The sequence below is a fragment of the Eschrichtius robustus genome, chromosome 1 (assembly GCF_028021215.1).
Source record: "Eschrichtius robustus isolate mEscRob2 chromosome 1, mEscRob2.pri, whole genome shotgun sequence".
Lineage (NCBI taxonomy): Eukaryota > Metazoa > Chordata > Mammalia > Artiodactyla > Eschrichtiidae > Eschrichtius > Eschrichtius robustus.
Window position 1 is genome coordinate 134,124,416 of NC_090824.1, and position 24,438 is coordinate 134,148,853.

Sequence of the window (24,438 nt, forward strand, 5' to 3'; positions counted from 1 at the left end):
AGGCAACTGAGGCATGTTCAGCTGAAGATGATGTTAAATAAAGTTAACACAACAGAGCTGAGACAGGATCAAGGTATGGGGCCTCTTACCTAGACTGCTTATTTAGTGCTCACTTTTCAAAGCAAATTCATAATCTTGCAACTCATTTTCAAAGAAACTCCATCCTTCAAGATATTGCACAACGTCTCATCATACAACACACTGATAATGTAGAGATGGTCTCTTTGCTTCCTTCATGCAACCTATCAAATCCCAGAGACACCTCATATTTTCTATAGGCAAAAATAGAGGCTTGGCTGAAGGCAGAGGGAGAGGTAAGATTTACTGCTAGCCAAGGGCCAAGCCCAAGAAACAATATGAGACTGGCTGAGATGGAAGCAAGAAAGATGTTGGGGGACTTCCCTGGTGGTGCAGTGGTTAAGACTCTGTGCTCCCAATGCAGGGGGCCTGGGTTCCATCCCTGGTCGGGGAACTAGATTCCACATGCATGCCGTACCAAAGAGTTCTCTTGCCACAACTAAGGGGCCCGCGTGCTGCAACCAAATAAATAAGTACTTTTTTTAAAAAGAAAGATGTTGGCTTTTTGGCTCAATAATTATACAGAATAGATTCATCAGTGGTTGTAAAGACTAAAGCAGTCTGGGACTTGTGCTGCCTTCTGCGGAAGAGGCTTCTCCCTTTCCTGCAGGTGAAACCACTGAGTAGGAGGCACTGAAATCTCCACTAAGAATGATTCTAACCTTGGCTGTACACTATAATCATCTGGAGTGCTTTTAATAAGCCTGATGCCTAGGCCACATTTCATATACCTTAAATCAAGTTTGAGAACCACTGCTCTAACACTTTTCCTGGCATCAGTGTTTGAGATCAGGGGACTACAAGTGAGTGTCTCGTAAGACAAGGAGATATATGCGTGGAGGTGTAGGGGGCACTGAGGTGACAGTCTCAAAGTTAAGAACCTGACAGTCACTACTACTAGGAAAAGAAGCTTAGAAATCGTTTCCTTCACTAACCCAACCTCTCATCTGTGTCCACATAAGGGAACCACAGACCTTTAGAGCCTTACAAAACCTTCAAGATCATCTATCTCATCTTACTTCATCATACACTTGGGGAATCTGAGGCCCAACGAAGGAAAGTGACTAGTCAGGGCCACGTCAAGTTTTTTTTGTTTTTTGTTTTTTTCTAGCCCCAAGTAATTTATGACCTCACTATACCCCAAGCTGAACGCATTGACTTTTTTATATCTTTTTTTTTTTTTTAAACTTTGGGTTTGTTTGTTTATTTATTTATTTGTTTTTGCTGTGTTGGGTCTTCATTTCTGTGCGAGGGCTTTCTCTAGTTGCGGCAAGTGGGGGCCACTCTTCATCGCGGTGCGCGGGCCTCTCATTATCGCGGCCTCTCTTGTTGCGGAGCCCAGGCTCCAGACGCGCAGGCTCAGTAATTGTGGCTCACGGGCCTAGTTGCTCCGCGGCATGTGGGATCTTCCCGGACCAGGGCTCGAACCCGTGTCCCCTGCACTGGCAGGCAGATTCTCAACCACTGCGCCACCAGGGAAGCCCCCACGGCAAGTTTTTAATGGCAGGGCCAGGATTGGAACCCATTTCTTCTGTCAGTCCAAGACCTTTACATTGTTATATGCTGAACACAGCGGTGTGGCTTAGTGCTTAGGAACATGGGCTCTGGTACTAGGGTGCCTGGGTGAGAACTCTGGCCCCACTGGTTGACTATGTCACACTGAGCAAATCATTCAATTCCCTTGGAGCCTCAATTTTCTCACCTGGAAAGTGGAGATAATAATGGCATTTACCTCAGAGTTGCGAAGACTACAGGAGAGGAAAGGGACAAGTAATGTGCCTGGCATACAGTAAGCACACAGTAACGTTAGCTGTTCTTATTCTTATTAAGGTAGGTCAGGGTAGCACCCTGAAGAGAGGAAAAGAAGGAACAGGTATGGTTATTTGGGCTATGGTTCATGTTCAAAATGTTCAAGCAGCTTCAAGATATTATTGTTATGCTTTCAGAGACTTTTCAAGTCAGGGCAATTCTGAGACAGAACCAGCTTTGACATCAGCTCGAACTTCAACTATGTCACAACCTCTAAGCATCTTCACCTGTCAAACTAGCTGCCCGTCAAACGAATAAATGAGCACAAAAACGCTCTGCGTGCTGAAAGTGCTGTACAAACGTGAGAGGTGTGTTATTACTCCTAATAATGATATCTGTCACCATCACCACACAGTCCGCCTCGGCCAGTGTGAACTTTGATATATCAGTTGTAAGGCCACGCAACAGAGTAGGAAACAGGGATGCAGGGCAAAGTCACTTCTAGAAATCCTAACATTTAGTCATAACATTCAAATAGCAAGAAAGCTAATAAGTAGGGAGAAGAAAAACAAGATCAATCTTGGCTCTCATAGCCACTAAAAGACTGAAACTCATTTGAAATGCCCAATGAGCAGGGAGACACAATGATGGCCCTAATAAAACACCAGACCCAAACCTTCCTGGGGCTGGGATGTACCTTTCACAAGCGGCAATGGCATGTCTGTCGCAGAGGACTTGTTGACCACCAAAATCCTTTTCTAAAAACAGCAATAAAACTCAAACTCCTTGTTTACTGGATTAATCAAAATGGTTGAAGGGTGAGGATAGGGTCTGGGAGTCATGAGAGGTATTTTCTCTTTTCAACTTTGTCAATTACATAGAAAACTTTAACTTGTTTTTGTGAGCACATTTTTTAATTTTAGAAAAGGAAGAGGAAGAGGGAGGGACTAAGGGCTAGAAAAGTTGAATAATTACAGGGATAGAAAATTCAACACCTATTCTTTCACAAATGCTGTATGGTAAGGTGTGGAGTCTCCAGAAGACACAACCTCTGAGGAGTCAAAAAGCTCAAAAAGTAAAGAGAAGCCTCCCCAGAGTTATCTAAGCAGATCCCTAGAGAGGCTGGTGATAGGACCGAGGTCCCACAAGGTGCAGTCATTGCTGTTTCCTCTCCCCCTGGCCAGCCCTGCTCCATCTTCCTCCCCCAGCATCTGCTCAGGTCACCTGCCAAGTACCTAAGAAATGTAATCCTCAACAGTAATAGTATCTTCCTGTTTATACTGTGCCTCATTCTTGTCCTTTAAAAAAAGAGAAAGAAAAAACAAACCAACCTTACTTCAGGTGCAAGGGCTTCCCTACTACATGTATATACGACCATCCTTAAAATTCCTTTCTTGACAGGGATCTACAGGCTAAGGTGGAAAAGCACTGCCACCTCAGGTCTGTTCCCAGATATGTGTCCCACCCTCTGATTCCTTCAGCCTTCTCTTCTTTTGTACATAACAAGTAACTCAAGATTTGGTCATGTGACATATAATGCCCAGTCTCTGGCTAGTCTAAGTCCTTCACTCCCCACAGTGCTGAGCCCAAACAACACCCCAGGGAAGTTTTCAACTGCAGGGAAAGCCAGATGGGGAAGAAAAGGCTGAGTGTAGAATAAGTGCTAAAGAAATATGTATGTATGGTCTGAATTATATTGCCCTGAAATGTTGATTTAGTTAAAACCACAAATGAAGATTCTCAGAGACTCCTTCTGGCAGAGGTCACTTATGTTCCCTGAACCCCCTGAATTTCTCTGTTCTTAGGTGCAACCACCTCTTGCCTCTCTATTACTCAGCAGAGTTTCTAAATCATTATAGCTATAAAAAGATAACTGTCTCTTACCCCACCCTAGAGGAACTAAGGAAACAAGAGTTTATATGAAAATGCTGTGGCAACAATACATATACCGCTGTAAATTCAAGGCAGTTTTCTACCCCAACTATAATCGGGAGCTAGCTTAGAATGTCATCCTGGGCCTATGGCAAACCCTCCTAAACTTACACAAGAAAAGCCAAGTGTTCAGTCTTTACCAGACCAAACTATCTCTAACCTAAAAGACATTAAGTTTTCAGCTGTTCTCTATCCAGGTGTCAGGGGAGAGAAGGAAGAAAGACTAGAATTCCATATGAATTTTCTTGACAGACTAACGTATCTGCCCAAGCTAGTCACAGAAAATGTTTTAGGATTATATAAAACAGAATTCTCTTAAGGTCTACTTCTTTAAAATGAGGATATTAATACCACCTGCCCAATCCACCTCACAGGGTTATTGTACAGTACAAATACAACAGAGCACAGTACATGCCTTCACTATGGTGAGATACTGTGCATGTTGTAACTTCCTCGGAAGACACTCCTGACTGCAGCCTCCAGACCACTTCTTATCTGCTAAAGAGAATGTGAGGAAAGATGCCTTTGGGGCCATCGGAACCTCACCTTCTTGAGCAGACAAACCAATGGAAAAATAACTCTCTTTCTACTCCTGAAAGTGCTGCTTAGAAATCATTAACGCTTGATCAATATGATTAGAGTTAGTCAAGACTTGGAATTATATGTAATTACCCTTTAGGCTTGGAGACCTCGATTAACTAGACACTAGACACTCTCCCTCCCTCACCCATCCCATTCCCTCTGCACTTGAACTTTGTGCCAAAAGCTTAGCCTGGAATGTTGCAGGGCCTCAGATCTCATATGAAGGAGTGAAACATCTCCCCACGTAGCTCAGCTCATCCAGGTGGGGAAGAGCCCTTGGCTGGCTTAGAGAAAACGCTTTAACACACCTTCATCCTCATGTTGAATAAATATGGCACTCTTCAAAAACAGAGATAAACCCAGATCTCTACAAGAAAAGCCACGGAGTTAATCAAATCCTAGGTTCTCTGGCCTGTATGATCTGTAACCATGGCACTGTGACTCCACCCCTCCAGGTGTTTAGAATCGAATCTGGCCACGAGAGGAGGCACTGGCCGTCCTTACGTCAACAAGGACACAAGTTAGGGCAAGTGTCACCAAGACACTACTTTCCTTTAGTAACAACATATAATAGAAACTTTGACTGTGTCTAAGATTTTCTTGAGTCTGAATTTTTAGTCTTCCAAATATTTTAAGGGAAGTCTGAATACCTGCTATATAGGCCATTCGCATTTCCTAAATTTATCCTTCCAGCTTCTAGGGATCACCCTATAGGTTTAGAGAACAAGTTTGTCCTTCCTAAGCAAAATGAAAAGGACTAAAAAAGATCCTCATCTCTTCAGTCTGACCTCAAACAGTAGCCCTGCCTCCCCATGGTCATTTTATAAAATGGAAAATCATAGGGATTGGGAGTCAAGACCTGGGTTCTATGCTAGCTCTGCCACAAACTCACTGTGTGACAGAGAGCTAGTGGTTTCACTTTTCTGGGTCTCAGCTGCTTCTCTGAAATAACACAGGAAAGCTGGGTTAAACGTTAGTTAGCTCTGACTCTTACAGTTCTACTGGCCTTTCTTGCAACCTTCAGCTACAATCTCATCTTTAAGATGCCATGCACCCAGAGTTTTTATTACAATTCTAATGAATTACCTACAAAGAGTTTATATTCACCCTGCACACTGTACTTTGCCAAATCCTGGCCCATTGGAGATACCTACATAATAATACTTCAAAGGCTCTATTCTAAGAGCTTTACCTAAGGATGAACCATATGAAACATTTGAACTACAAAAATTGAAACATTTTTTGAACTACAAAAACAGCAATTTTGTATGGTTCAACCTACTATATTAACTTATTTAATCCCTCTAACCTACCCATGTGCCACGTGTTAGGTTTTACAAATGAGGCAACAGAAGCATAGAGAAGTTAATAACTCGCCATGGTCACAAAGACAGTGAATGATGGGATTTGGATTTAAACCAGGGCAGTTGAGCTCCTGACCCTTCAGTCCTAACCATAATATTATATTGCCTCCCGCTATGAAAACAAGAAAAGCTCAAAGACTGGAAGCCCAGACCAAGTCAGTGTCTCAGAAGGAGAGTGAGAGGCTCACACCGCAGCCTCTGTTGGGTTGTACCTTTTACTTCAATGGTGGCATTTGCTTTAGGAGCATTGAGAAAGTGATATACACAGTGGTATTCGCCTGAATCCTCAGCTCTCGGCTTATTGATCCTGCAGAGATGAGAAGAAAAATCAAGTAAGGAAGCTGGGAACAGTCAAAATACACAACAAAAGGAGAATCAAAGGGGCAACCACGGACCCTGCTCTCCAAGTCGGGCCCCTACATGCAACTCACCTCCTCCTAACTGAAAGCAAAAATCTCCCTCTGTGTATTAATAATTTACTTCTTACTGGGTGTCAGGAATACAGGTCCCTAACATTAAGATGCTCCAGTCTATTGGGAGAAATAAACTAGAAAGCAAGTAATCAAAAGAGAGGGCTGTACAAAGTACTATAATCTACACTTAGATACAGAAGATGGAGCCATCACCAAAAAGTTCTTGCTCACCTGGTGGTTCCAGTTAAATAAATAAGAGCAGAAAAAAAGCAAATCTTTTTCTGCATTTCCCTGAAGACTTTTAGTAGTAGTGTTCTTCCTAACCTGCATTTTAGTAGCGTGCCTTTCAATAAGTCTACTAACAGGACATAGGAATAATGGGGAAAAGAATCTGCCATCAGAGCATCAGCCACAGAGATGCAGCTCAATTCTTAAGACTTTTAGGTGCAGCTAGAACTCCAGGGCCCTGCATGATCTGGCCCCTCTCTAGTGTCATCTCAGCCGCTTTCTAGCCCTACAGGTCTCTTTTCAGTTTTTCAATGTGCTGAACTTGTTCCTACCTCAAAACCCTGACACAAGATGCTCCTTTAAATAGAATGCTCGTCCCATCACTCTTAGCCTCTTAAGTCCTTTTCCATCAGGCTTGGCTTACACGTCACTTCCACCTCCCAATCTAAGTGACATCCCTCCTCTCCCTGACATTCTCTCTCATACTACACTGTAATTCTTCACAGCACTTATCACAATGTGTAACTATTTATTTATGTGATTGCTTGATGAATGTCTGTTTTCCCTACAGACCAAGTTCTATGTAGATAGGCACTGTTTATTTGGTACACAATTCTATACCCAGCACATACCCTGGTGCCTGGAATATAGTAGAAAAATGAATAAACACGTGAATGAACACAAACTTAGAGTGAACAGCTATGCACAGATCCAGACCAAGTTAAGCAGAGTGAAAGAAAGGACTGTAAGAAGTGTGTATGAAGAGAACAGTATTTCCTCTGAATCCTACAGGGTGATCCTAAACAAGCTTTCTTGGCCCTGAAGGTCAGCTTCATATCAGCTCAGTTCGTGCTGGCCTAGACACATCCCCCCAAATGTGCAGAAAGGCTGGTGTGTAATTACAGAAAACAGAGAAACATCAGCTTCCAGTTGAGAAAATAAACATTATTTTGCTCCTACTCTTTTGCTCAATGGTTAAAATATGATACTTGTGATGGTCAAATCTCCACTGCACTAATGTCTGAGAAAAACGCCTGACCTCAAACACTGGCCAAATGCATTTATCCATCTTACTGTTCATCCCAAAAAAGACTTGAAGAGAGTATGGATGAGGAGAGACATAGCCCACCCACAGGACTGTCCCAGCATACCCATGGCAGCATAAGATTCTAAGAGGAGCTGTCAACAGTCTTCTCAATTTGACACAAATGCCTATTCTTATATCAATATGCTCCCAATAGGGAAACAGACACAAGCTAGCTGCTCTTAGCAAATGTTCCAGAGTTAGGAGGAGCAGCAGCAGCAGCAGCAATATCTTTAGGGCTTAGACTTGCCTACAGTAAGTTCCTTGAGAGATGACTCCCAAACTTGAGGCCATGCCTATGGGCTCAAAATCTCCCCACAGCATTTCCTTTGACTCGCTATTGAGAAGTAACTAAAGCAAATCAAAAATGTCCCCTACAGGCTAAGCAGAAGCAGGGTCTGAGACTGGCTCCATGGCCAACTTATTAGGTGGCCCAAGGGACTAATCAGTTGTTACTCTACAAAATGTGAGTTGTTACTCTACAGATTCCCTGAAAAACTCTGACAATGCAGAACACTCCCCGGAGAGCTTCAAGTAGGCTGAGGAAAAATACACTACCATGTTTAAAATAGATAGCTAGTGGGAACCTGTGGTATAGCACAGGGAGCTCTGCTCAGTGGTCTGTGATGACCTAGATGGGTAGGAACTGGGGGGTGGGAGGAGGAGGTCCAAGATGGGAGGGGATATATGTATACATATAACTGATTCACTTTGTTGTACAGCAGAAACTAACACAACATTGTAAAGCAATTATACTCCAATTTTTTTTAAAAAAAAAAAAGAAGAGTAGTTCTATAAAGTTAGGTTCAAACTTTACATAAAGTTACAGTTCAAAGCTTTGTGGGTAACATAGTACAAGACCCAAGAGAAACATGATTGGACGTGTGGTACCTTGAAACAGGTATTATAAAAAAACAAACCTGTAAAACTAATGGACAGACCAAGAATAGATGCCTTTTATTCCACTCAGCATCTCTATTTGATTAACCTTTTCCAAACTATGAGGATATAGCTGAGGCTATATTTCCAATTTTATATCAGAAGGAACTACAGTGGAGAGAGATTAACTACCTTGCCACGAAATGGTATAATACAGCAGAAGAACAAACAAACAAACAAAAACGGAAAAAAAAACAATGACCTAGATTCTAGAAAGTCAGAAGACCTGGAACCTAGCCTTGGTTCTGCAACTTATTAGGTACAGTATGAGGCCTTGAAAGCAGTCAAGCATTATTACTCTTTGAGTCTCAGTTTTCTTACCCGAAAAAAAGGAGGATCCACAAATTAATGTGGGTCAATTAAATAAGGGGTATGAAATGATTTCAATTCTGCAAAATACTGCAGAATGTCCTTGCTACTACTAGGTACACAGGTTTTCCTGGTCTCACTCCAGTGCACTCTTTCTTTGCACTGCATCATCCTGCCAAATAGGATTAGCTGATCCTTTTCAACTAGGAACAAACTATTCTGAAAGGTGAGGTGCCAGGTGTTCTAGATATTCCAAAAAAGTACCAAATCTTCAGGTGCTGGGTAACTTCTGCCAGCAAATATCCCCCTTTCATCAAAGGGTATTTCCAGGCTACCATCCTTTTCCAGATCACTAATGAGCTCTGTATCCACTGGTCCTGATCAGGTTATGATCATAATAAACACTCCTAAAAGGTAATTCACTAGGAAATCTACTCAGTGGAAATATCACTTAGGGTGATATTGCTCTAAGAGTCCTAGATCAGAATCCAATCTGATTCCTCATACCACTGGATTTAGTCAAGAGACCTGCATTCCAATTGTGGCTTTTTTATTGACTAGCATTGTTATCCTAAGCAAATCACTCCCGATGCCCTCAGCTGCTCTATCATCATAGTGAAGGGATCTTTTATGGCTCTCAAACCTGGCCACTCATTAGAAATCCTTTCTAGATTCCTGGGCCTCACCCCAGATATACTGGATCAGAGTCTCCAGGGGAGGACCATGTCTCTCCCACATAGCATAATTACAGATTATGAATGTCAAGTAAACTCAACCATGTTCCCTCCCATCTTCCCAGGAGCTGCTAGCCCCTCTCACCTGTATTCCATGTTGCTGGCATTCTTACGAGTGGCAGTCAGTTCTACCCCATTCTTTGTCCAGTAGCTGTATGTAAGGGTGTGAGAGTTGGAGGTGAGGTTACACTGCAGGGTGACAGAGGGCGCAGGGCTTTCTCGAATAATGACTTCTTCACTGGTGACAATCCTTGGCTCTGTAATAAGAGTGCACAATGATAGGGAGCCACAGTTCCATGCTCTGCAGCCCTGGCCTGAGAGTTGGATGGGGTAGGTTGGGGAGACTAGAAGAGGGAGGGCAGACAGGACCACATGAGGAATTTCACTTTGCCACTTTGGAGGAAGTCAAGAAAGGAAAAACAATGATTATGAGCAAATGACCACTAGCGCAGACAACAGCCTGAAGACCAGTTGGCCTAGACGTGAAAAGAATGGGAGTATTATGAATGCTTGCACTGGCAACAATCCACTTACACTTTTGAATACCACCATTTTATGAGATAAGAACCACCAACCAATTCGGCTTCAATTAGAAAATCAGGCTCCACTTTGCAGTTCTGAAGACAAAGGCAATATCATTTAGGTAACTAATAAACTAATAAACTTCCTGCCTTGAAAAGTAATAGTTATAATTAGGCATGTATGGCTTTTCCCACATTTAAATCTGATAAATCTATGGCAAACCAGCCTGGCCATTAATTATGCAGAAAAAGACAATGTAGATCCTAAAAGCAAATTTCCTATTGAAAGTCTATTGCATTTTCCAAATTTTGCCGAGAGAAAACTGTTAAGGAACCATCAGTTCTTCTCTCCAGCCCATATTTTACTCCAAAGACAAAATTTTTTCAGAATTGCACTTTAAAACACTTTCCATTCTAAGATAATCATAACTAGAATGTGGTATATGTTGGTATGATGGGCTCCTAGAATTTTAGAGCTGAAAGGCCCTTAAGAGTTCAAAGAATCCCAATCTTTAAGAGCTAGAAAGGTACAATGACTTGTGCAAGGCCATAATTATTATTAGTGACAAAGCTGGGCCTAGAAAACACATCTGACCGAATTCTTTAACCCTCCTCCTCCAACCCAAAAACACCCCCATACACCTTCCACCCTAGGGCAAGTTATATACTTCATCTTCTGGTTCTACCTGGGCTTAGATAACCTGGGATCACCGTTTAGTATCTACAAAAATAACCTATTTGAGTCAAATATTATAACACATTGAACAGAAATTTTTTAAGGCACACTATATCAATACCATTACTGGAAGGTTCATCTTTAAAGCACTTTGAATTCCATCACTATATTAAAGTCTTGAAGTTTGTTTATTGTCTTTTGTCGTTATTTATCTTTAATCATTTCCCATGGTTAGTTCTTTTTCTACTTTTGGTCAAACATTTTCAGGTAAAGTCTAAACTAGCCATCTTTTCCAATCCACAATCAGAGGTATTTGCTCTTTTACACTTTTTTTCCAATTCTTTCTCAGAAATCCTTGACTAACTTCCCATTTCCCTACACCTGTCTACAACTCTGTAGCAGCTCCCTGACACCATTTTATAAAGTATAGTGCTGACTCTTAACTCTTGAAGACAAAACTCTCTCCCTTCACTGGAACTAAGCTTTGTTCATTGTGCAGGAAGCAGGAGAGGACGGAGAAGTCATGGGACACATGAAAAATGTAATGCCCAAGCACCTCCTAATCAATGTAACATTTCTGATTGTAGAGCTCATATCGTCAAAGAAACTTGTGATAAATAAAGCAAATCCTCAAGTTTGCTCAAGTAAATTGGTTCTAATTATTTTCCAATTCTGGCAAAAGGACAGTGGTTATCTTTCATTCAGCACTGGTCCTTATCCGTAACATCAAACAGGGTCTCTATGTACAGATAATGGAGGCATAGCAGCCACTAAGACAGAAGCAGATGCATGTAAACACATTAGCGCAGTGGTGTCCCATGGTTTCCAAAACACACTGGACAGAAGCCAAATCCCTGGGCCTTAAGTCGAGCAGAACAGCTGCAAACCCTGCAATGGAAGGCGCACACACACCATCGGCAGAAAGCACCACAATTTCAGGAAAATCAAAACCAAGCAAAAACAAAAGCGATAAAAAGAGAGAACCAGTACTCCACAGAAATTTAAAAAAATATAAAGGCAACATTAAAATCCAAACACACTTTTAGGTTTTTACTGAATTTTTATTATTCAATTTTATTTTCTGTCCCATTTGGGACTCGCCTTCTGGTTCTTCCTCTCAGACTGCACTGAGAAAGGGTAAACTCTGAGGCCAAGAGCTTCCAGATGCTTAAATTACAAGGAGGCCAAAGCAAATGCTACTCTTACCTGTGGTGATGCAAATGACCACTGCAGCTCAGGGAGATTAAGAAGGTGATGAAAGCAACCTGGTAGACTTTCTGCAAAGAATTCTCAGAAGGCAAAGGAAAGCACTTTTTCCCTTAAGTGTTTAAGATCCAGGAAAGAGTCAGCTGGGAGCAAGTCGATAATTTTAATAGGTTTAAATATGATTCTGCACCATAGGAGGGTTGTGGGGTGGGGTAACCTCCCTCCTGTAATTGCTGTATACGGAAACCAGTGCTAGACCAAGCTCCTTGGCCTCGGTGCCACATCTGCATTCTGCACCAGGATGAAGGTGGGGGGCTTTTATTTCTGTTCGAACACTGGTGGTCAAGCATTGCCCATGACAGTCCAAGAGAGATGAACATTTAGGAGAAGCTCAAAAATTCTTACCTGCCACTTACTCCTATTTAGAAGCACTGGTTAGGAGACCCTTACTTACCCTAGCCATCATTCATATGTAGAACATGCTATGGACAGAGAGAGAACCTAAAAACTGGGCACGCTTCTCTTCCTGCCTTACGTTACTGCCAGGAGGTCATTCTTAGATAGAAAATTTCAACTTCCCCTTGGAGACAAATGTCCTCGAGGGTGCTGAAATCATAAACAAATCCAATTAGAGTGGAATTCAGGGTGTTGAAAAAAAAAGAAGCCTGGCTCTCTAAAACAGTTAACTAGCGTCAACTGATTGACAGGGAGGTCTGGGGAGAGTCTGAACTAGCCAGGGTTTGTTTCAACCACATGCAGACACCCCAAAATTAGGAAGCTTATTTCTAAGTAAACTGGGAGACTGCTGTATACTCTCGAGATTAAGAGGTAGGTACCCCAAAGCCTCATCTTCTTCTAGCCCCAAGGCATGACCTTTTAACTATGAGTCTACCTGAGTCAGGCTCCTGCAAGTACAAGTACCAAATGCCCAGCCCAGTCCATGCCTACAAACTTCTGCAGAGCTTTGTGGCCATTTGGGTAATTCTGCTTTTACAAGGAAAGGAGCAAGGGGGCAGGAGAAGGAGGCGTGCAAGGGAAAAAAATCGTTAAATAAAAGAAAAATCACTGGGTTAATGTTCCCCATTTTCACATAGACAAGGTTTTCTTTTTCCCTTTCCAGAAGCAGGTTCTCTAATTCAACAGTGCCAACTGCAGCAGCCTCTAACTCTACTCTAAGTCCTCTTCATAGGCATCTTCTGAGTTGCTATAAAGAACACACAAGTAACTTGCTATTTTCCATAGAAGTATATAGATTCAAGGCCCATGTCAGATTACCTCCTGTGTTATTACCAATATCCTCATAAATGTAATTTACTATTTTTATTTACTCTCTCTAAATCAATCAGTTCTTTAAGCTTGAACTGGCTCTAGGGACTCCTACTGAGTCCTTGACAAGAAGGTGTAAAACCCAGAAGATCTTTCCATTAAATGGAGAATGCTTCCTCAACTATAATAAGGACAGATGTGGGCTAGAACTCTTTCTGGCCAGAAGCACTGGCTCTGTGGTGGCTTCTCCCTCCCTCTCCTTCCCACCATACAAGCAGCAAGACACTATCCAGAAAGAGGTGGCCACAAAAGCTCCTGTGTCTGATGTCTTACTTGTACCTGCTACTACAGATGAAGGGAAGGATTCTGAGCCAACTGCTCAGCTCACTGTTACCACACAGAGGAACAGGGTTGGAACTTAGTTTCCTTTTTTAAGACACAAGAAAGGCCAGTGTGAATGGCTTCCAAACTATTTCTGGGGTTGCCAGCCTCTGGAATGATAGTGTGGCAGTGACTGCTGTGCCAACAGTCAGTCATCAGAGTCAAACTATCTGTCAACAGATCCAACTCTGACTTTGAAACAGCATGATGGGGTTTTAAAAAATACTTTGCAGCTTAGAGTCACCTGGCTCCTAACAGCAAGACATAAGGAGGAAATCTCAGGCTGCCGCTTTTAAGAGAATAGGAGACTAGCTGGGCAGGACCAGTGAGGAGTATACTGCTGCAATGGAGGGCTGTTATCAGAGAAGCACATGCTACTGTTTTAGAAAAGAAAAAGAGCTAGAACTATGGAAATATCCAAGCTTACATGCCACCCAACAACCAAAACACATCACCACACCACACTCATGGCAACATTCCCATCACAGAACAGGATGACACTAAGTCACAGTGAGGGAAGAGGCTGGGCAGACACAAACTTAAAACCATAGAGGTGAAGGCAGCTACTCAGAGAGCTTCAAACAGTTGAACAGAAGAAATAAAAAGTAGTTAGACTGGGGAGAGAAATAAAAATAGAAAGGCACCAGAGAATAAATCAGCAAAAGGATAGCAGAAAACCTACTACAAAATTAAAGTAGAGGGAAAGAAACAATTCAACACTATCCTGGTTTGACTGCTTGGTTTTGTGAGTTTTAAGTGTTTTTTCTTTTTCTTGTTGTTAGCCTCCCCAGTTCTCCCTCCCCACCTCTTCCCAATGCAGATGATTTTGGACAATCACAAATTTCCCCAAGTTCTTTGTTCCTGAGGAGAAAGACACAGAGAAGGGTTGGGGGATAAGGGAGGTAAAGAGGACAGCAAAGAAGAAAAAAAAAAGTTGCCACAAATATTTTCATACACTACAACCAGAAGGATCGTGGGTTTGAAAAAACGAAGACAAGGGGTGGGGTGAGTGATCATACTGGGGAAGAGGGAAAGGAAGCAGAAGGGAAGGGTCATCGGGCCACCTCTAGTGACTACAGTACTACTACTGTAGGGTGCTGGACTCACTCTGAAGGACGCTTATGGTGGCCTGGGCTCGAATCCATGTTATGGAAGGGTTTTGCCTCAAGTCATTCCTCTTGGGGTCGTTGCTGGCCCTGCACTCGTAAGTCCCAGAGTCCTCCAAGGTGAGCCGGGTTATTCTCAGCACACTCACGCCGTTTGACCCGTAGGCGGTGTTTACGGTGACACGGCGCTTCCGAGCACCGTCCCACAGCTGTCTGAAAGACTCTGCCCGGTTGACTTCTGCGTACCACCACTGGATCTCTGGCGTGGGGCTCCCGACCACGTCACAGTACAGCTCAAAGGCGTCCCCAGTGAGCTTAGTTTCTGACATGGGCGACTTGACAAACCCAGCTAGAGGGAGGGGGAGCAGGAATGCAGTGACAGGCCAATCAGAAAAAAAAAAGAATCAACAGGTGTTAATAGTAATTTAAAGAAAAGAAAAGAAAAAAGCAAATGAGCTGCAAAGAACAAAAAGGATTCATTTTTAAACTATAAAGAGACAGTAAACAGCATTTCATACAAGCTTTTAGAAGAAGAACCACCCTGGGAAGCTTATGAAGCAAAGGCAGGCTAATTACAAGCTGGGGCAGCCCAGGTGCTGGCCAGGCAGAAGCAAGCCCACTGGAAAGCGTTTTAGCAATGGGCCCAGCCAGTAGGAATGAGAAAGCCTCGGGTCTCAGGGAAATCTCTTTCCTTAGAGCACAAACCATTACCTTTCCAAACTCAGGCAAGTGATGAAAGATAACCGGAAGTGGCAATAGGTTATATGCAAGTCAGGATCTCTCTTTTGGATGGGTGAACACTTCGTTAGACATGCAATGTCTTTTATGGGTCACAACAAGAAGTGTTAACTGATCTACTGACACCTTCTTTTGGGAGTCAGAATCCAAATTTCAACTGAAAGGCTAGCAAATTTCCCTCTCATGCAGGATCCTATCCTGAATTCAGGTTAGACTTTCCCCACATCCTCTTCTTCCCTGGGCCCATGGCAAACAACCCAAATGTCTGTGAAGCAGCCTCGACCTGAATGCAGACCTTCAGGCACAGGAGAGCAAGACAGTCTGTACTTCAGAGTAAGAAATACTATGGGGGTCACCTCAGGAGTAGAACCAACAGTAACAGTTACTCAACTCATTGCCAGTGTCTGGAGGGACTATGCCCTCCATAATCCCATAAATTTATACAACTAAAAAAATCTCCTGAAAAGTCTTAAAAATAACCATGGGATAAAAACAAAAACAAAAACAAAACAAAACAAAAAAATAACCATGGCATTTGACAGGCTCTCTTCACATAATTTAGTTGCCTGGCTCCTAGAGGCCAGATCAAAAAGAATGAGAACTGTACAATGATGAATGAAACTAAACTCTATGGTGAAGGCTAGGCCTCAACAACATTCCCAGGCACTGCCCAGGAACTAAAAGTTGATGACTACTTCCAACGGCCCATAATTTGCTTGAGGTTACACTGCCATAAGACAAGGTGGCAATGGCAAAAAGAGAGTAAAAAAAAATCCAGACTTACTGGAAGAACTTGGAGAGGGGTCCATATCACAGTGCAAGCATACTCTCTCTCACCCATTTACTCCACCACCAAGGGTTCATTCAGCATTTTTACCAATTCAGGCTAAGGTAATTCAGTATCTAAAGTACAGGTGAGAAGCTAAAAGAGGGTACTCTGAGTCACTCTTGGGACCAAGCCAGATCCTCTGCAATGAGCAGAGTGGGGCCAGTATCTACCAACATCAGGTGGAGAATATTTCACAGGAGAGGTATGAATTCAATGGAAGTTTTCCTACAGACCAAAAGCCAAGGATATAATGGGGCTGGCTGAAAATGCAGGTTGCTAAGTGGAAATTTTTCTGTTTATATCCATAGAAGTATTTGCCTTTGGAGATAAACTCTACACCAGGGACCTCAGAACTCTAAGGGAGGTACTACACTTACTCAAGTAGAGGTCAAGAACTCCAAATTCATACTAGTCTTTCAATTCATAAAAGATTCAGAGTCTGGGAAGGACAGGAAACAGTAATTAACAGCCTTAGATTAATTGTTCTGCCTTCAAATGCCACTCTAAACTACCTTTTGAGATGCAACATCAGTTCCTTGAAAGGAACTAGCTATGAGAGGCCCCAAGAAGCCAAAAAGATATCATTCTCAGATGCAGGGGAAGTTTTAGAATTCCAGAAGGGAGACACCAAGCCCCTGCAAGAAAAGCTGAGCTCACTCCCAGATAAAGGGGTACCCAAGAAGCTATGTTTTAGTCTCACAAACTGCCACCTGCCCACCTGTCAAAGTCAATGCCAACTAATATACAGAGAGAAGGAAGCTGGTTTTGTTCATTTTACTACTGGTTCAATCACTAAAGAAAACTGGTTATCAGTAAATCCCTAGAGAGCAGTAAAAAGTATTACTCTGTTTTAATCATATCCTTATCGTTAAGTGGAAATCACAAATGCTTATTCTCACATTCTCTGTGAACTGGGGGAGTTTATGTCCTCTCAAATGCTGTGATTATGTGCTTGATTATGCTCTAGAAATATGTTGCTAGTGGATTTGTTCTGTATTTTTTCTCCCTTCTTCTGAATTGCACTTCAAAACAAGCTTAGATTTAAGTCTGTTCATCCAATCTACTAACTACGCTAACGTAAAAGGAATGCCTGCAAATATGTCCAGAACCACCAAGAACCCATCCGATTCCAATATAATCACAAATCCCAACACACCACAATTCAAAGGTAGCTGAGAAACAGTCTGAACACAATTCCCCACTGCAGAGAACCAAGAAAGTCACTCAAACTGACACTGCAACCCCTGGACAAGACACTCCAAAGGAAGGAGGAATGCTGATCTGATTTAGTTCAGTTTTCTACTTGCATACAGGACAAGAGGACCAAGTTGAAAATGTCCTTTGAATTTGTAAATTAAATGATATATATTTAAGCAACTTATCTAAAAACAAAAGTAAAAATCCCTTAAACACTAACAACAGACATCTATCTGTGCTCTCTTTGACAGCTATTACTAGTATTACTTATCATTAGACATGTATATCAACAGGTAACATTTTCTAAGTATGTGTTATGTGTTAGATGATGTGCTAAGCACTTTTACATGATCTCATTTAATCCTCACAACATGACATAGGTGCCATTATAATCCCCTTAAAGATGTGGAAACTAAGGCCCAAAAAAGTTGAGTACTTTCCCCACAGTTATAAGCTAACAGTGAAAGAGTCTGGACTGGAATACAGGTGTGTCCAAAGCCAAAGCATGGTCTCCTAACACTTTCCACAATTGCAGTCAATGTGCCTCACTGGGCCAGGAAAGTTTTTTGTAGTTAAAGTTACAGATATTTTTGTCACCACTTAAATGTAATTAATTAATTAATTAATAATTTCAGGCTATGAAAATTCAGGACCCCTCCATTGGAATGTGCAGCACACTACAATCACTAACTCCTTAAAATTATAATTCTATTAAAGAATGGAGATAGAACAGCACAGAATCAAAGAGGTCCTAAAGCAATTCTGTTTGTGCGTGTGTGTGTGTGTGCTGGGGAAGGGGGAGAGAAGAGTGAGAAAACAAAAGATGGTTCAGAGCAAGACTTCCCCATAGTTCTGATGATTCCACCACTCTTCTCTTGAAAAGCCTGGCTTCATAGGAAAGAGTTTAAAAAAGACATTACAGGCAATTCTCTGGTGGTGTGGTCAGTGGCCAAATTAATAAAGGGCAGCACCTGAAATTTTTATAAAACAGTTTACAAAGCGCTTTCACACATATCACATCTCACTTCGTTCACATAATTTCACAAGGCTCATAGGGCAAGTACAGAGACAGGTTCATGATTTGATCAAGATCACTTAGGTAGCTAATCCTGAGTGGAGCCGGAATCAAAACACAGGTCTTCAGCTCTTAGTCTATGGTTCTTTCCAATAAACCACACTGCCTCTAAACAAACCAAGTAGGGGATTCCTTGATAGCTGAACACTCATCAAAAATCATGAAAACAGATCTATTTCTCCTCCTAGCAGTAGGGAAAAGGAAAAAAAAAAACAAAACACCCTCTCTACACAGTACTGTGGCAAGGGAAAGTTTATTAGCAACCATCTACCTGATTATCATCCAAAATTAGCTCCAATTCAGGAGAAGAGAAGAACCAGCTCGCAGCAGCAGCAGCAGCAGCAGCAGCAGGAGGCAGGCAGCTCAGAGCCTGACTCACTGCCCTGCCTTTCATTACCAAGGGCTTTCAAATATGTGCCCTCAACATGAAAGCACACACTGCCTAAAGTTGGGAGACCAGCAAAAGCATCTGTTTGATCTCCAGGTCAAAGCTCATCCAGTATTTTGGAAAGAGCCTAATTTCAGAAAAACAACCTCCTGCCCCTTCTCCACCATCATCTCTACCCACTGTAATATGTAACTGGGCTCAGATCTCAAACAGGTTTGACAAAGTACTAATATCACTGCATTCAGTTCAACAACGATAAAGAGGTGAGCCAAAGACTGGTCACTGGCTTTGTGGGACGGAGGAACTAGAAGCTGAGGGTGGAGTAGGGTGGCAGGCATAGTATAAAAAATGAAGACAGTAAATCCAGGAAAACCATAAAGTAAAACAGCATAACTGGGAATGGGGGATGGGAAGCGAAGATGACAGCTGGGGCTAGCAGCAGAGAAAAGGAGGGGCTCTCTGGCAGGAAAAACTGGATGTGTAGATATGTAGCAGAGAGTGAGAAGAAAAAGGGAACACAGAAGAGCAAGTTGAGCCCAATCCCAAGAAAACTGCTTTTACATATGCCCTAAGGTAGCAAAAAAGCTAACCTAGCCCCACACATGAGGGATCATCGATGATTTTTTATAACGGAAATTCTCATTTACCTCCAGGGCAATCAGTGACCAGATTATAAAACTCACTTATCTCGCTCTCTCAGCTGACTACTGCCAAGGCCAGGCCTTTAAATTTAGCCTGCTTTTGTCACCTTTTATTTTTTTTAAAAACAGCTGTTCCCTTCAAGCCCCTCTCTACTACTAATTCCCTGTGGGTGGGTCATGCTGTTCTTCCCTTCATGCTTCATAATAAAGAGGAAATGACAGCCAAGGACACAAGAGCTTTCTCTCCCCCTCCCTCACTCACTCATATCATGCACCTCAAAAAGAAGAAAGACTCTGAGCAAGACAAACTGATATCTAACTGCAGTTATAGGTATGGTATTTCAAACCTAAGTGACTACGACACAGCCTGACTGTCCTTACTGTTTATTTTATTAATTCTTTTTTTATGAAATAAACTTCTTTATTTATTTTTTGGCTGTGTTGGGTTTTCGTTTCTGGGCGCAGGCTTCCTCTAGTTGCGGCGAGCGGGAGGGCTACTCTTCGTCACAGTGCGCGGGCTTCTCATTGCAGTGGCTTCTCTTGTTGCGGAGCACGGGCTCCAGGCGCGTGGGCTTCAGCAGTTGTGGCACACGGGCTCAGTAGTTGTGGCTCATGGGCTCTAGAGCACAGGCTCAGCAGTTGTGGTGCACGGGCCCAGCTGCTCCACGGCACGTGGGATCCTCCTGGACCAGGGCTCGAACCCGTGTCCCCTGCATTCGCAGGTGGATTCTTAACCACTGCACCACCAGGGAAGTCCCCTTACTGTTGATTTTAACCACTTATCACTATTCCTCAACACCAAAGGCAGGTCATAAGTCCATATGCACTCATTCTGTGTTTACCAACCAAGGGTAAGTCAGGCCTGAGGCTCTGAGAGTGGATGAAAATGGGGTAACCTCATTCTCTACAGCAGGAAGGATGTATATGGGTCTGATCTCACAGATTAGTCTGCTCTGTAGGTGAAAGATGGCAGCAATTACAAAGCATTTTCCAAATTCAAACCTGTTCCTTTCACAGCTACCTGTATCAGGCAGACATGACAAAGGCTTAGAAATTAAGATCTTCTCCATCACTAGCTTCTAAGCCAGGGCCCATCCTTTATTCTGAAATTATAGTATCAAAATAGCTAAAATAATCTGCTTTGGCATATTTTAGCCAGCTTTCTGCTTTAAAAAAAAGGAAAATCTAGTTGAAAGGAGACTACGTGGTTTAGTGGTTAAAAGCAGCAAACTCTAAATTCGGATTACATGGAGGTGCTGTCACTAATTCTATGACCTTAGGCAAGTGACCTAACCTCTGAGCTTCTCCCTAATCTGTAGACCTGGGCTAATAATAGTAACAACCTCAGAGAGTTATTGTGAGGATTACATGAAGTTGACATAACACAGCTTAAAACAGTGCCTGGGACATAGTAAGCACTCAATAATGTTAGCTATTATTATATGTCTCCATAGAAATAATGCTGAACAAGCCATATGCAGCAGCCTTCAGCACTGTTCCACAACATACTGGGAAGCAGAAACTTTGTCTTAAATGAGTTCCAACTTAGAATCCAACTTCTTCAATAAACAACAAAAAATTAATTTTAACCTTTAAAATGAGAACTGGAATGGAAATATTAATTGCAGAAGGCAATGAAAAAGTTGGGGATTCTTCATTCCTTCCTATCCTTAGAGCAAACTAAAATAGAGAGAGTGATAATAGCAGTGTGGACTCAAAGAATTAGCAAATGTTATTTCAGAGGTATAAGTCATTAAATCTGAGATACTATGAACAATACGGAAAGCTCAAGAGTAATGAGAATAAAAAAGAGGCAGTACAAGATTCTCCTTTAAAAAAAAGAAGTAAAGAATAAGCCTACTAATTACAAATTAAGCTGCTAAGCAATGATATATGGGAAGATACTGGATACTTGGCAGGCCAAACTGTAAATTCACAAAAATGTAAGATAACATGGTAGTTACAGGATTCTGGATTACGTCAGATTAGTTTATTTTTAAAGAAAGAGTGTCAGCTTTTGAGTCAGTACCTCCACAGCTTAAATTCTCTTAACTTCGAACAGTTTCTTCAAGTGAGAATGATGTCACTTAGGGTAGTTATAGAAGTCGTGTGATATATATGGAAGAGTTCTGTAAAGCTCTACAATGTTAAGTTACTTTAGGATAGATAAGGAATAAGCATCTGATATGACTGATCTTCAACAAGGATTTTCATTCAGTCCTGTTGTCAATTCCTTTTGACAAGCTAAACAAGCATGATCTACCTAGATCCATGGGACTAAAACTCAGTGACCAAAAAAAAAAAAAGTTGTAAGTATGATAAAAAGCCACAGGCTTCTCTCAACCCAGAAAATACACACAAACAAAAATTTGCATATAACACAGGGGTGTCCCAAACACCAGGTTAGACACCCTGAGTCTTGACTGTACTGCTATTGGATGTGTGGATAGATTAAGTGTCTCTCTATTTAAACTGAGAGCTCACCTTATAAGGAAATGAGCCATGGTTTACAACATCTGGGTTGTTTTCTTCAACTTCTTCAAACTCAGTCTCCTCATCTGAAAAATGGGGATAATAATTCCTACCTTCTTCACAAGGTCACGGTGAGGTTCACATGAACAATGTATGTAAAGTTACTTTGTAACCTGTAGAGCTAAAAATGGAATTATATAACATGGCCATTTTATGTAAGCATTCTACTCTGTAACTTAAAGGATGACCTAAACCATTCCTAGGTATTCTGTTGAGGTATCTCAAAAACACTGTGGGTTGAGAAAGTTGGGGGGACAGGGCTCAGAGACTCACCCATGGGGGATGGGAGTTGTCCGTCGTACTTTTTCTGAATTTTTCAATTTTCCAAAAGAAAAAAGTATTGAAAACCAATGATTCAAAGAATTTCAACATGTTTCAAATAGGATGTAACATTAAATAAGGTAAGATTGCCAGCATTAAATTTTTTAAAATTAGAATAAACTCTAGTTTAAAAAAAAAGAGAACTTGACACCAAATCTAAGAAATAGAAGGGACTGAACTTTTTAATAGCAGAGAGAACAATCAGCTCAGAAATGACCTCTCTTGCATTTCTTCATGCATATCTAACATGCTCCAGGCAGGGGCTCAGTAACACATGCCTATGTCCCTGAATATCCTCAAATGGGCTATAACAGATTGAAAACTCTGCTTATAGGTTATCTATCATAAAATTCTAGCCCTTAGTCTATGTTTTTATAGTCCTCAGGTAAACAGCTTCATTATTAAAGACTCTCCTTGAGACTAACAACATTTCTTCCTCACCTCAGGGAGGAAAGGGGAATTTTAATTTAATCTTGAGCAAAGAAAATGAAGTTAAATATAGATCAGGTCTCGATTTTGACTGTGACATCAAAATAACCATAACCTTAGTTTTTAAAAACTAAGGATGTGTCCAAGGGGGAAAAATGCAGTAGCCACAAACTGCTGTCAAGCTAGTCTTTTTAGAATTTGAGAAAATCTACTTTCTAACTCTATAAACAGTAGTCAAACTGCTAGTATACAAAGGAAAAAAGCTAGTTTTGCTAGCCATTAAAAACCACAGATGTCTCATCCAAAGGAAACAGACAATGCATACAAACCAGCAGTATCTCAAAGAGTGTTCTTAAGGAAAGGTTTCGTTTCAAAGAAACCCTTACATATTTAAGCAAATGCTAACAAAAGCTCTTATCCCAAGAGACTGTCAAAACTGGCTAAGGACCAATCTAGAACCACACCCAAAGGGAACGCTGAAGACAGAAACAAGTTTTTTGGCAGGGGGAGACACTATTACAGAGCATTTTAAGAGTATGCCTCAGTTGACCCTTCAATTAGGATTTATTAAAGGCAAAATGAAAACAATACTCTAGAAAGGTTGAATACTCCAGTTAAATAAACCATTCATTCTCAAAAGCCATGGGGGGAATTCCCTGGCAGTCCAGTGATTAGGACTCAGCGTTTTAACTGCTGAGGACCTGGGTTCGATCCCTGGTCAAGGAACTGAGATCCCACAAACCGCATGGCCACGGCCAAAAACAAAACAACAACAAAAAACTAAAAAAAAAAAAAAAAATTATGTAATCCTTACCTATACCACTCAAAAGCCATGGGTAGTTACTAATCAAAAGTTAACCTCCACTAATTACTTTTTCTGTGAATTTCACTTGTCTATAAATTCAATATAACTTTTGATAACAAACTCACTTTCTTGTCCCTGACAACATACCAACAATCAGGATTTAAATATTAAAAATAACACAAATTCAGCTCATTCTTCCAGAGGATAATACAATTCATCTCATTCTTTCATCCTCATATATCCCATGAGAATGACAATGAACACAAGTAGTTGGAGCTGACAGTCTGGATTTAACCTAGAAGACATTTTAACTGAAAGAGGTAGGAAGCCCCCTCTCCCAGCTTCTTTTAAACAGCCATTCCCAGAAGCCAGAGTCAAATACTTTGCACACAGGGAAATTCAATCTTTGAATCACATCCCAGGATGTTAGGTAATATAGTCAGTCCCAGTCTTCCCAGTTGATGAATTATTTCCAAAGCATAAATAGCTTATAGCGGAAACCACACTGGAAACTTTGTTATTATATATTAAAGGCAACACTTTCCTTAGATGGCAAAATCCTAGAGCAGTGATTCTTAAACTATCATGCATTAGAACCACGTGTTAAAACACATACTGCTGGGCCCCATCCCTGGAGATTCTGATTCAGTAGGTCTGGAGTGGGGCCTGGGAATGTGCATTTGTAACAAGTTCTCAAGTAATGCTGGTATTGCTGGTTCACAGACCACACATTGACAACTAATGTATTAGAGAGTCTGAAACTGCTAAATTTTTAGCTTTTTCAAATAGAAGAGAATAGGAGAAAAGGAACCACACAGATGTTTCTGAAACCATATAAAGACTCTCCTAGCAGCTGAGTCTGTGATTCATAACCAAAAGAGGAAATGTGGCCAAAATGGTTGCTAAAAAACTGTC

General features: G+C 41.5%; 1 protein-coding gene across 1 annotated transcript in view; it reads right to left on the bottom strand.

Moving 5' to 3' along the window:
* Positions 1–24,438, bottom strand: part of NPTN (neuroplastin) — a 64,819-nt gene that overhangs the window by 17,241 nt on the left and 23,140 nt on the right. The window contains exons 2-3 of the mRNA XM_068555163.1: positions 9,498–9,669; positions 5,918–6,012 (exon numbers count right to left, since the gene is read on the bottom strand). Coding sequence (XP_068411264.1) covers positions 5,918–6,012; positions 9,498–9,669 — 267 coding nt within the window. The remainder of the gene's footprint in view (positions 1–5,917; positions 6,013–9,497; positions 9,670–24,438) is intronic.